The sequence below is a fragment of the Micropterus dolomieu genome, linkage group LG13, assembly GCF_021292245.1.
Source record: "Micropterus dolomieu isolate WLL.071019.BEF.003 ecotype Adirondacks linkage group LG13, ASM2129224v1, whole genome shotgun sequence".
NCBI classification, from domain to species: Eukaryota; Metazoa; Chordata; class Actinopteri; order Centrarchiformes; family Centrarchidae; genus Micropterus; species Micropterus dolomieu.
This window is the reverse complement of record NC_060162.1, coordinates 27,818,446-27,831,874: the sequence shown is the minus strand read 5'-3', so window position 1 is coordinate 27,831,874 and position 13,429 is coordinate 27,818,446. Positions and strand designations below refer to the sequence as shown.

The following is a 13,429-nucleotide window of genomic DNA, read 5'->3' as shown; positions in this document are numbered from 1 at the left end:
TTACTTTAGCTGCGATGTAGTTGCTGTAGTCAGAGAGAGGCTCAGGAGTGCGCACAAGGCAACACCCTGACCCGGTGCCTTCACATTAATAGCAGAATAGTGGCTGTTCCAAGCAACAGAGAAAACAGGCTTATGGTTCATTTCTAAGTAAGGCTACAGCCCATTGACAAAAAAAAGTGATTTATTAATAAGTAATTTAATTGAAAAACTACATATAGCCCCTTTGAGTCAGTCAGAAAATTCCAACGATTCTCTCCATTTACTGAAATACACATCTGCTTTAATGTAGTAGATGCATACAGATTTTTAGAATTAAATTTTCTTCTGTGGTCTCTAGCCAGGTCCCAACATTTAATTGCACTTAGATAATGAATACATTGCAAATGTCTTCTAGTTGTTTCATATCAATGTATCGCTTTAAAGTCATCCTGTTGATCTTCATGTCCCGTGCCACTTAACGTATGGACTTCTCATTTTGTACCCTATCTGTCTTCCATTTATAGCATGAGTTTATTGTTTTGATCGTGGTGATATATTTTAGTAGCACCGCAATCCAGAAACTTAGATAATTCAGTTTGTTTGAGGAGAGAAAATGCTTCCAAATAACTGCTAATGTTGCTCTGTGTCTGCTGGATGTCTAGATATAACAGAGTTGGGTATCCTTTAAAATTTTACGATACCAGTACCAAAACCAGTACCCTTAAACTGATACCAATAGAGTTGTTCATTCGATACCTTACGTAAAATGCCACCTGCTGAAGCCATAGTAGTTGATTGGTTTTATTATTTTTTATTGTTGTTACATACAAACAAGGTGATCTATTTTTAATAAATAAAATATTGGGAAATTGTATCAGATCGCACCTCATGCCAATGAGGTCATCTTCACGGGTAGTATTGTGTGTCGTCTGTCTCCCTGTCCTCCTCCTCCTCCAGTCTCCCCTGCCTCCCTGTCCTCCTGTCTCCCCTGTCTCCCCTGCCTCCCCGTCCTTCTCCTCCTGTGTCGCCCGTCTCCCTTGTCTCCCCGTCCTCCTCCTCCTCCTGTGTCGCCTGTCTCCCCGTCCTCCTCCTCCTCCTGTCTCCCCTGTCTCCCCGTCCTCCTCCTCCTCCTCCTGTCTCCCTTGTCTCCCCGTCCTCCTCCTCCTCCTGTGTCGCCTGTCTCCCTTGTCTCCCGTCTTCCTCCTCCTCCTGTGTCGCCTGTCTCCCTTGTCTCCCCGTCTTCCTCCTCCTCCTGTGTCGCCCGTCTCCCTTGTCTCCCCGTCCTCCTCCTCCTCCTGTGTCGCCTGTCTCCCCGTCCTCCTCCTCCTCCTGTGTCGCCTGTCTCCCCGTCCTCCTCCTCCTCCTGTCTCCCCTGTCTCCCCGTCCTCCTCCTCCTCCTCCTGTCTCCCTTGTCTCCCCGTCCTCCTCCTCCTCCTGTGTCGCCTGTCTCCCTTGTCTCCCCGTCTTCCTCCTCCTCCTGTGTCGCCTGTCTCCCCGTACTCCTCCTCCTCCTGTGTCGCCTGTCTCCCCGTACTCCTCCTGTGTCGCCTGTCTCCCCGTACTCCTCCTGTGTCGCCCGTCTCCCCGTACTCCTCCTGTGTCGCCCGTCTCCCCGTACTCCTCCTGTGTCGCCCGTCTCCCCGTCCTCCTCCTGTGTCGCCAGTCTCCCTTGTCTCCCCGTCCTCCTCCTCCTCCTGTGTCGCCTGTCTCCCTTGTCTCCCGTCTTCCTCCTCCTCCTGTGTCGCCTGTCTCCCTTGTCTCCCCGTCCTCCTCCTCCTCCTGTGTCGCCTGTCTCCCCGTCCTCCTCCTGTGTCGCCCGTCTCCCTTGTCTCCCCGTCCTCCTCCTGTGTCGCCCGTCTCCCTTGTCCCCCCGTCCTCCTCCTGTGTCGCCCGTCTCCCTTGTCTCCCCGTCCTCCTCCGTCGCCCGTCTCCCTTGTCTCCCCGTCCTTCTCCTCCTCCTGTGTCGCCTGCCTCCCCGTCCTCCTCCTCTTGTGTTTTCTGTCTATATCAACCAATATAGCTCACTTTCCCCCGATGGTCTGAATAACTCTTTAGATTTGTTGCTAGTTGATTAGTTTTTTTGAAATAAAGTCAACAAGAGTCTGAAAAGTCATGCTGTGTGTTTGGGTTTGGACGTCACCGGGGTTTGAATCTGTTTGAATCTGTTTGAATGAGAGCGGGAGGAGAGGCAGAGATGGAAGGGGGACTGGGAGCTTGAGCGGGCACCGTTTCCGTGTGGTCCTAATGCATACAGTTTTGTCCTGTCTTTTTTAACATAATGTCCGGCGGGGTCCAAAACTGCCTTCTTAAAAAGTGCAGTGGACATGCTGAAACTTAAAGCTGCACCCATCAGCACCAAATAGTGGAAATAAACTATGAAAATGATCTCATAAGCATTCTGGACCTGGTTATGTAGTCTCTAATGCTGTGATGATATGGTTGTTTCTGATTGTTCAATTTTTCTTGGGTTCTTTATCGATTTTCAGTTTCCTCTCCTGAAAATGAAGCTGAAAATACAGAGCAAGAAGACTGAGTGTGACTCAATCACCCTTAAAATTAAAACACAAACAAAAAAAGCTAGTGATTATACTGCTCTCTTATTACACTGATTCCTCTGCTTTCAGCAATATAACCAATGTAGTAAAAAGGCAAGGTAGACGGTCATGGTCACAAGTAAGACTGGTAAAAAACAAATTAATTCATAAATCTATGAATGAAGTGAGGACTATAGACCGTTTTCCCACCATTTTGTCCCAAGAGGCAGAGGAACCCAAACCCAGACCCTGGGGCATCAATCTAACCCCCTCCTTTTTCCATCCCTCCATCGACCCCCTCTCACACTGCTCTAGACACTTTCCAGGGCCTCGCATGAGAACACATGGGGGAAGGGCATGGTAGAGGGAGGAAAGGGGGGTGGAGACAGCCCGTATTCCCTGGAGGAAGGAGTGATTCACAGCAGTATGTGGGGAAGGAAGTGACTCATGTTTAGGACGACACACGCACACACACAAGCCTGGTGTGTGAATTTAAAAAAAGAACAAGTTTGAAGAATCCACATGTGTGAATAGGAGGAAACTACTTGGGTGTACATATGGAGTGTTGCATGCATACAGGCCTGTCTGAGCAGCAGTAAACAAAAGAGGAACAACAATACTGCAGTCAAGACTGAATGAGGCGGGTCATAGAGCCAAAAAGGAAAGAGTGCGTTTAATTTGTAGCACTTACCAAAGAAAAATATAGTTACCATGTTTCTGTAATCGTCACCATTTCACCAGTGAGAGTTAACTGGTGAAATACTGTTGCTTTGGTTACATAAACTTTGCACTTTGACTTAGAATGGAACCTCGTTTAATGTGTCTTTGCTTTCATCACTATTTCACCACTGGCACTAGCGAGCCAGCTATATTCACTGCATCACTAAGCTTCCAGAACTAGAAATTTCGCAAAGAAGTACACATAAGTTTCACAACTTTCTGGTGTGACCAGGCCTCAACTCTTCTCTATATAACTAAATGAGCCATTTGGCTGTGGTGACCAAAGCATACGAGGTGACCAGGGGCGGACTGGAAAAATAATTCATGACGGAAATCTAACATCAGTCCAGGCTCCACATTCACTCCAACAGACCATGTGTACTGTGAGCATTTTGGTGAAATCTTTGCCATTTAGTAATATATTTGACTTTTGGTTAAAAAACATCCATAACAGTTAAAAATAGTCAATAGCACTTCCATAATTAGGAATAAATTTTCATAGATATAACGGGCAAAAACGGAGGACTTTAAAAATGATGATGCAGCCGCTCACGCTCGGTTCTCTGATTGGGTCTTATAAGTCATGCAAAGTAGAAAGATGATGCTGCTGCTGGCAGAGTTTTTGACTTTCTATTTTATTAAAATACTTTGTACTGTGCACTTTTAGCCTACCCTTGTACTGTGCATGTCGCCGTTTACTTTGCAACGACTTCCAGTCTGTTTTCCGCTGCCACAGCTGCTTTTAACTCCCGTGTTACATTCAGTAACAGTCCCAGCTCGTTATTGGTCCATTCAAAATAAATTCTGGTGTGGTTCTTCGTCTGCATTATGTTATTCTTTCACCAAATCTTCTGTAACTACAGAATACACCATGTGCTTCATGCTTACACCGGCACGCACATGCCCAGTGTACGTGAACAGGCACTAGATGTGTGTTTTTGAAATGAACAAAAGTTTCACACAGCAATACACCATGCCCTTTTATTGGTCAACAGTGTTTCCACCTGGGCTCTATTCTTTGAACAAGGATTAGCTTGATTTGATTCTTTCATGATCTGACACAACTTTTCCAGTTCTCCTTTCCTTAGATGAAAATGTTTTTCTTCTTATTTATATATTTATTTTTACATTATTTAGGTTACTGAGCAATAATTTCAACCTGTTGGTTTAGTATCAAAATATGTCATTTTCACGATAAATAGTTGAATATACTAAATAAATATACTTAAACAAAATGATATGCAAGCCCGTGACCAGTGGAACCAGAAAATTTGTCATTTTAACACAGACTACTAACCTCAACTTACCAAATGCTCCTGCAACTCACAGTCTAAAAAAGGTCTTAATTTACTGCTGCATGGACGTGTCCGCGACGCACAGATATGAATGTGTCTTGGTAGAGCTCAAGCACTTAAATTATAATAATTACAGCTGGATTGTTCAGATTTGGACTGTGAGAGAGTTCTACCCTGTTAGGGACATATACATAGATATGTGAGGTATGTAAGTGTTAATAATGTAAATATTCAACAATACTTAGCATTATGTGTCCTTATGTGTCCCTTATTCCATCACATATGTCCCATTTCTTTGAATATTAATAAAACAAGACTTTCTAACAGGGTGGAATGACTAACAATTTCTGAGTTAGTTTTAACAGTTGTCATTAACTCACGCAACATTTTAAATTAACAGAAAATACATTAAACAAATTATACAAATTAACCATTAAACACATAAAAAAATATAAGTGACTGCTATCTATATACACAAGAGGGTGTGATCAGTTGATACTTGATGACTGTGATGCTGCAGGACAGAATTAAAGCCAACTAAATGGAGATTTTATATCTCCATATATATCCATCCATCCATCCATCCATCTATATCTATCTATATCAAAAGTGTTAACTTTTTATATATTGATAAATTAAATGAACACTTCAAATGACAATTTGATTATTAGCATTTATATGCATTTCCAGACATTTTCTAAGGAATCTTTTTAAAATGTCCACCCTGTTAGGTTTACATACCTAACAGGGTGGACATTTTAAAACCAAATAAGCCATTGCTCTGTCTTAGCTCTCAACAAATACATAGTACTTTAGTGTAGATATCAAGCATCGTTGTAATTTTTGAAAAATGTGGTTTACTTTCTTCATAATTTAGCCTAACAGGGTGGAAGTCAAGAGTAGGACATCCTTAACTTGGATGTCCTACTCTAGACTTTCACCCTGTCATAAAACTTGCAAAAAAAGCAGACAAAAAGTTGGAGTCCAACTCAATTTTCTCCTTTGAATTCCCCCTAATAGGGTGATGTACTTCCTGAATGTGGATTTATGGGAATTGAAGTTTTGTTCAGAAGGCAATTTCGGGGACACAGTAAATTAGAAAAAAATAAAAAATAATGTGTTTTTCATTGATATACATTTAATAGATTTTATTTTAATCTATAGAATAATAAAGTTATATTTCTATTTATTTAGAATTTCTTTGCAAATGTGTCTCATTGAAACTGAAAATTTGCTCTGGGGACATTTTAAAAAGGAGTGTATGTTCCCTCAAAAAGGTTATTAAAATTAAAATATATGTTTTTACATGAAATATTTGGTGTTGATATTATAAAGAAGACCTCAGTGTATAATAATAGCATTTTGTAATGGCCATTTCATTTATTTTAAGAGTCACTTCCTGAGGACTTAAAAGTCACCAATAGCCAGGAATGATGTGGACAATTTAGAAGACAGTAACAGTAGTTATAAAAACTTTACATATACAGCGCCTTTCTGGTCTTCTGACTATTCAGAGCACTTTCTACAACATGTCACATTCACGCACATTAATACACTGATGGCAGAGGCTGCCATGCAAGGTGCCAACTGCTCATCAGAATGGAACACACACACACACACACACACACACACACACACCAATTTGGGGTTCAGTATCTTACCCAAGGACACATGCAGACTGGGGGGGCTGGGGATCGAACTGTCGACCTTCTGATAAGCGGGCGACCCGCTCAACCAATGAAATGAACGCTGATCATGGTTTCAACTCTACTACTGCTAGCTTTGGTTGAGTTCTAACCTCTACTTTTCTTAGTCTGAAGCCTTTTAGCCAAAGGTAAATTGTGAATATAAGTAATAATAAATAAACTGACTGTGTGCATTACACACTTACAGAACTCTAGCACGGCGTCACTTGACTTTGGCCAGCCTGTTTGTTCTGCTGCTATCAAAGACAAAGGTAGCGCTTCTTCGGGGCTGAAAGCCCGCCATGTTTTGTATACTCACTTAAATTTCTATTCTAGTTTGCAAAAACAAGAGGAGCCAGACAAAAAACATAGCAGGGGTGCAACTAACTATTATCTTTATTATTTCTACACTTTTATTCAATAGTTTTTTTGATAAATGTTTAGTTATATAGATCAGGGTTTACAGTACGTTCCTTTTTGCTGGTATCACATGTAGTTGTCCAGCAGATGAAGATGCTAACTGCCAAAATGACAGGTGGAAATATGGCAAAGAAATAAATACATTTTTTAGAGCTGGCTTAGAATGCTAAGAGACATTTAATGTAAGCTAATGTCTTTATCGTAAAACTTCATTTAATAGCTCAGGTTTGGGGCTACTTCTGTGCTCATGGTTTCCATAAAACTAACTGAACAACTGAATTGTGGAGAATCTAACTGATCTAACAATCTGTCCATACTACCAACAAAAAGTTATTTTTGTAATGCGCGATTTAAGCAGCTTAGAACAAGCTCAAGCAGGCAACCAGAGGGCTTCAAGAGGTCTTAAAACATATTTCCGGTAGTTGGAAAAAAAAAAGTCTTGCATAAATAGCTGCCAATTAATTTTCTGTTGACTGACTAACTGTTTACCCGACGTACGTGTTTCAACTCTAAAACTCAGTCACACCAAAAATACCAAATTCAAATCAAAAAACTGCAAATGAAAAAGACAAAAGGACAGAGCAAAGTCACAAAAAAAAATACAAACTGAGTAACGGGTGAGGAGAACCACCAACAGCAGCGTCCTTTCATGACCGTGAGGAGGAGGGAGAGGTCAAGCAGCAGGAGGAGGAGAAAAGAGGGAAGGAGGTGGTGCATTTGAGTGGGAAGGAGGAAAAGGATGTAGCGGCTCCACCAACGCCCTCCTCTACTTCCCTCCCCTCCTTTTCCTCTAAAACCAAAACAATGCACACGGTTCCTGCCCTGGCACGCTACCAACAGAATCCATCTGCCTTACCCCCGTCTTCCTTTTCCTGGACAAAACCACCTTCCGCTCTGGTCCACCCATTTAATCCCAACAACCCAACCAGTACAAAGTAGACCCAGCTAGAACAGAGTGGAAATGTTAAATGCGTTTAAAGAAATTGGAGACCTTCAACCACACAATGAGGGTAATGTCCATTAGGGGGCAGAACTCCATATCTGGATACCTCCCCATGTTGTAAAGCAAAATTGACAGATATGAACTTGGAATCCAATAGACGCAAATTAAGTATTTCAGTTTTACTACCTTTGTATGACTTTTAAGAAAAAGATTTTCACTTGAAATTTTGAGACGCTGTGAGTTTGAAAGGACTGCTTCACCCAAAATATAAACAAAACACTGTCTCATCCTCAGAGCTCAATGTCAACAGTTTTCATTGGAAATAATTCCTACTGAAGGAACAGCCACTAAGAAAATGTGCGAGTGTCTTCTATGGATTCTCTGCAGTATCAGGGACACTGTTTCTGGAAAAAGAATGTATCTGAACGTATATATCCACAGCTGTGAGCAGCACAAACTAAATTCCATTCAACACATTGATGAATAAGGTGAATATAGTTTCATTTATTGAATGGAAAAGTCTAATATTCACTCTCCTCGTTTTTGGTCTCCACCAACTCCTGAGACAAAGATCTGGCTGCTAAATGCGTTCACCAGCTAGTTGTTAACTGTGGCTCTCTGCTGTTTGCTGCTGGGCAGGTCGCGCACAGTCGGTTCATCAGGACTTTCTTCTAAACAGAACTGCCTGTTGCTGCTGGAAGCGAGGCTGATGAGAGCCAAAACAGTAAAGTTGTAGGGTGTAAAGCCAAAAAAATGAACTGAAAGATGCTAAAAACTGCAGAGTTTGGGGATACTTTTCACATTACACATGGTCTGACCCACAGTAAACACAAACATATTGAGAGAGCAGCTTTTAAGTATTCTATTGTAAGGTGTTTGCTATCTAATGCAATAGAGTAGAATTCATTTCACCATGAAGTTGAGTTAAAACCCATTTGACACGGTTCAAAAACATCAGAATGTAACAAGGGAGTATATGTTGTTATTTTGACCACCCCTGTATCTTCACTTAGTATACTGTGGGAACTATCATTATGTAAGGTGAATATGCAGTGTGTCAATCTATGAGTATATTCAGAGTACAAATAGCACTTCAAGCAGATTAAAAAAAAGAGGCCAAACGTGAGGATTGCGTACGTCAGTCTCCCACCTCATTTATGAACTTGATGCAGTCCAGAAACATGTAGTCCTGGTGATGCTCGTTTACCACCCTCTCATCGATAAAGTGCCGAGGCTCCAGTGTCGGGTGATCTGATGGGAGAGTGAGCTGTAAGTGCACATGTTCACCACCAGGTGTCAGCATTCACCTAGCTACTGACTGAGATCAACCTCACCTCTCAGCACTGCAGAGATCAAGGGATGTGTACATTTACCAAAACCATGTGGACTCTGACCCAAATCTGACCTTCTACCACTGCACAGGGTGAACAGCACTACAGCCATGACTTTTATTCAGCATAGTAGATTTGTCTTTTAGTTTGAATTTGGTTGTCCTTCTGACATGTGCTTCAGTTTCAGGGTCTGGGTGTTCATGCTGGCTCAAAGTAGCACCGGCATGGCTTACAGGAAGACTTGAATACAACAGAGCTGATGTTAACGGCTGGGTAACTCCTGTACTTTTCCTTCGACAACAAGTCAAAATGACTGTTGTGAAAAAGTCATATTGGTTGAAATTGTAAAGATCGCATTAGCCCCTTTTTATATTTGCTGTTAAATCTTAATGTTAAGCATTATTGTTTTAAAGCATTTCATGGCCTAATTCCTACCTACACCATACTTTAGAGCGGGCTGTTATGAAAGCTGTTAATCAAACCCTGGTGCAGACCACTCAACCAGACTCTGGTGGTGCGTTTCTTTGTTTTGGTGTTAAATCCAAGCCGAGCAACTGCAGGGCTTTATGAGTAGAACACGTCATTTTAGCATCAAGTCAAAAGCTATCTATCTGCTGATGGTGAAGGCAATCTCCACATCTGCAAGCTGAAAGTAATGTACAGCCCATATTAATGCACGATCATTCGGTAACCATGGTAACACATGTGCGTCACCACAAGAGTGCAGTGATTTTGCCTGATCAATCAGGTCAAACCAGAGGTGCAATGAGCTTGGGTCCTACTCTGTCTCTGTTAGCAGTTTCCCAATAAGAAGTGAGTGAGTGAGAATAAGTCTATCGCTGCATCATTATGGTACAAAATCTGATAACTAATTCTCATAAATCAGTCAGGGGGTTGGGTTTTGTTTTGGAGGAGACACATTGAGCAGGGGGTTCTGGGAGCCCACACCCATAACATTTGGAGCATTAAACACTGTATTTCCTGCATAAATTTTTCTGTACCATTTTCTACATCAATTTATGGTTGAAATCTTTTTATGTAAAGGGAAACACAAAACAAAAACAGGTGGCAAGGGACAATTCAAAACACAAAAATAAAGAGAATATATTGCCGTGTGGCTCTCAACCGGTCTATATTGCTTTCACATGCGTTTCTCCTGTAGATCCACTTTGTAGGCATTTTGAGTCTGTGTTTGGGGAAGTAATCTTTAAATGTGCATGTGGCACCTTTTCACATCAACAGCTCCTCTGTTTCAGTTTTCTGCTCATGTTCAAAACGTACATACCTGTGTTCTCTGACATTTCCAGAACAAAGTCATTATATTACAAGAATGAGAATGAAGTGATGAGAATGAAGTGAGACGATTTAAAAATAATAAATCTGCCCTGTACGCTCCAGTGCATTAGGTTACTGCTCTGCTGATATCGTAGTTTCCACTTCAGACCTGTACTGTCTCTGAGCGAGGGGGACAAAGACAGCAGCCACACAGAGCTACCGGACAGAGGAGAGAGTTTGATTGGACTGGCGACTCTATCTGTCTGAAACAAACATGAGTAGGACTGTCCCTTTTAATGCGACATTAAAACTTTCATTCAAACATGGGAAAGCATTAAAATATTTGAACTAAATGACCTGATCATGCGCAACAGACTGTTTGAAGTAGTTTGCCTTGTGGTACAATCAGCTCCACTTACTGCAGCCCTACTGACCTATCAGTAAACTAAGCTTATCATTAAAAATGGAGGACACTGCCTAACCTGTGTAGCATCACATTACATGGGTTGTGTTCAGATTAATTCGAACACATTACATGTTGGTTGTTACAGCTCAACCGATATGGGATTTTAAAAACCGATTATAAAAGGGAAAAAATCTCTAATTACCAAAATGGCAGCCGAATATTTGAGTTGGAATGAAAAAGATTCTATGTGGATTGTGCGCCAATCTGACTGCAGAGGTACTCAGAAGGCTTTCTTTCTTTTAATTAAAAAAAGCCCACAATATTTCTTTCTTGTTTCTCTAACAGATTTAACATTTAATGACAGCTGAGTAAATTTGCTGGTGACAGTTGTCAATATAGATGAACGCTCCAGATTAAACTGTTAATTATGTAAGTTTTAATTAAAATTGTGACTCAAAAAAACAATTAATCGATATCAAAACACTGACAAATGAAATTCAGTCCAACTTCCTTCTGTTTGATAAAAGTTCCAACTTCATATGAGCATAAAGTGGGCATTACTAAATACAGGCTGTTTCCACCAAAATATCGTATGAATTGCACACAACCACACGTTCCTCATTCTGTGAACGGTGTAACATCATTATATCACTACATGTCCTAACCTCAATTAGGACATGTAGTGGTGTGGTGAACGTCCTCCTCTGATAGAGTCACTCCTGTCATGCTTGTTTTCTATAGTTTTTAGTTTTAACTGCTGCAGTGAGGCTTTTACCTAGAAACTGGGAGCTTCCCCAGATGAAGGGCAGAAACTGGAAGTCATCCAGACCCCACACACCCTGGCTCCCAGCTGGCTCCATTCTATAGGTCCTCTGCAGCTTCCGCATCACTGACAGATACCTGGAAAAACACATAACAAGAGCACACACACACACACACAGTTGTAGGAGAGTTGGGGGGGGGTTAAAGCACTTTGAGTGGTTGCACAGACTAGAATATACATATACAGAGAATTTACATAAAATAACCATTATAGAATGTCCCCCTGAAGTCATATAAGGAACGTCATACTGTGGCCAACTTAGACCCATATGAGAACGTTCTGATTATGTCCTCTTTGTAACGTTGCTATGTGGCCATAAAACAGCCATGTTCTGTAAAGGTTTGAAGTGTTTGACCTTTAGAGAACTTTTAAGGAACGTTACGCATGGTCGCTGGAACGCCACCTTCTACCTGGGAACACGTTGTGGTAGTAATATCACGACCCACTAACTAGCTTGCACACAACGTAATGAGCACGTTGTGGTCCTCTCACCCGAAGTTCCGCTATGACGTCACCGATTTACCCGACCTTATCGCTCTCTCACTGTCTCAACTGAAGAACACAGTATGGATATTATACAAAGTAAGAGAAGGTTTGTACACTCTCTCTCTGTGCAAATCAAAAATCAGCTGGCAGCTGCTGAGTGAAAGCCAATATTAGTTTCACCTGCGACATTCTGTTTAATGGACTCAGTAATCGCTATAAAACAAATAGCAACCATGCTAATTTCCATCAAAAGAAAGTGATGCTCTGCTCAACAACAGGATTCTGTTAATATATCAGAATCAATCCAGTGATCATCTAAGTGGCCGGCTTGTGAAAGAGTGAAAGAGCTGCTTTCCAACAGGGCCACCAGTGGCATGGTGTGCATTCCCTGGATTTCAGTTGTATTAGTAGAACAATAAAGCCTTAAACTGAGAAGGTATTTCCCAGATTTTCATAAATCTGTCCACCTCATTCATATCTGTGACTAGAGCCCGAGATAAAAGCTCTTCTGTGTAACTGTGCACAGTTACACATGTTTAGCCACATGTTATAACTGTGCACAGTTACACATAATAATAATAATAATAATAATAATAATAATCCTTATTTGTAGAGCACTTTTCAAAAACAAGTTACAAAGTGCTTTAACAAGTGTAAAGAATAATACAAAAAAAAAGATAAGAGCATGAAAATTTAATATAAAATTAGTAAAATACAATAAAATAAAAGGGATAAAATAAAGTCAAATAAGATCGGGAAAAGCTCTCCTATAAAAGTATGTTTTAAGAAGGGACTTAAAAGAGTTCACTGACTCAGCCGACCTGATTTCCTCGGGCAGGCTGTTCCAGAGCCTCGGGGCCCTGACAGCAAACGTAAACGCACATGTTTAGCCACATGTTATAACTGTGCACAGTTACACATGTTTAGCCACATGTTATCATTTTGGTTAATGAAGCAAAATGCCGATGACAGACTGGTGAAGTTATGAAGGTATGAATGGAACATGGAATGAAATTAAAAGTACATTACTGGCCCAAAGAAAACACTGGAGTGAAGAGTAAAATACAGTTATTATTTATTTTACAAATTTGTGTAACAAGTTACCCACCCTGCATCTCTGCATACTCTACTTTGCGTTGTGTCGCATGTTCTCTATCCATGATTTTTGTCCGTTTAATTATGTCTGACGTGGAGTGTGTGATTGATTGACTCGTCACTCATAGCCTACTAAACCGCCTCGGCTATGAGCCAACTCCGAAATCACTGGATGCAGGCAGGCAATGCGAAATAAAACTTTACATTAGGAAAGTGGAGGGGACATGTCCTACATAAGTAAGTGCACTATATAGTGAATAGGGAGTGGCTGTGGAAACAGGCAAAGAGTCTACAGCCAGGCTGGCAGCTCTTTGGAGGTTGTAATACTCACTGTAAAGAGAACCTTAGGTAATTTGACCTGCTGATGGCATTAGAAAGTCAGAGGGTCACCAACATCATCAGGATTCATCAGAAACAGATATACTTTATTGATCCCC

The 13,429-nt window shown here is 41.2% G+C and overlaps 1 protein-coding gene across 2 annotated transcripts in view; it reads right to left on the bottom strand.

Moving 5' to 3' along the window:
• ptpa (protein phosphatase 2 phosphatase activator) overlaps positions 1 to 13,429 on the bottom strand; it is a 40,904-nt gene that overhangs the window by 11,716 nt on the left and 15,759 nt on the right. Inside the window, exons 7-9 of one of the 2 annotated variants that reach the window (XM_046066300.1) lie at positions 11,364 to 11,488; positions 8,727 to 8,827; positions 8,061 to 8,282 (exon numbers count right to left, since the gene is read on the bottom strand). In XM_046066300.1, the coding sequence (XP_045922256.1) occupies positions 8,235 to 8,282; positions 8,727 to 8,827; positions 11,364 to 11,488 (274 nt within the window). In that variant the 3' untranslated portion in view covers positions 8,061 to 8,234. Of the gene's footprint in view, positions 1 to 8,060; positions 8,283 to 8,726; positions 8,828 to 11,363; positions 11,489 to 13,429 lie in introns of those variants that run through there. The other variant, XM_046066299.1, reaches the window with a different exon arrangement.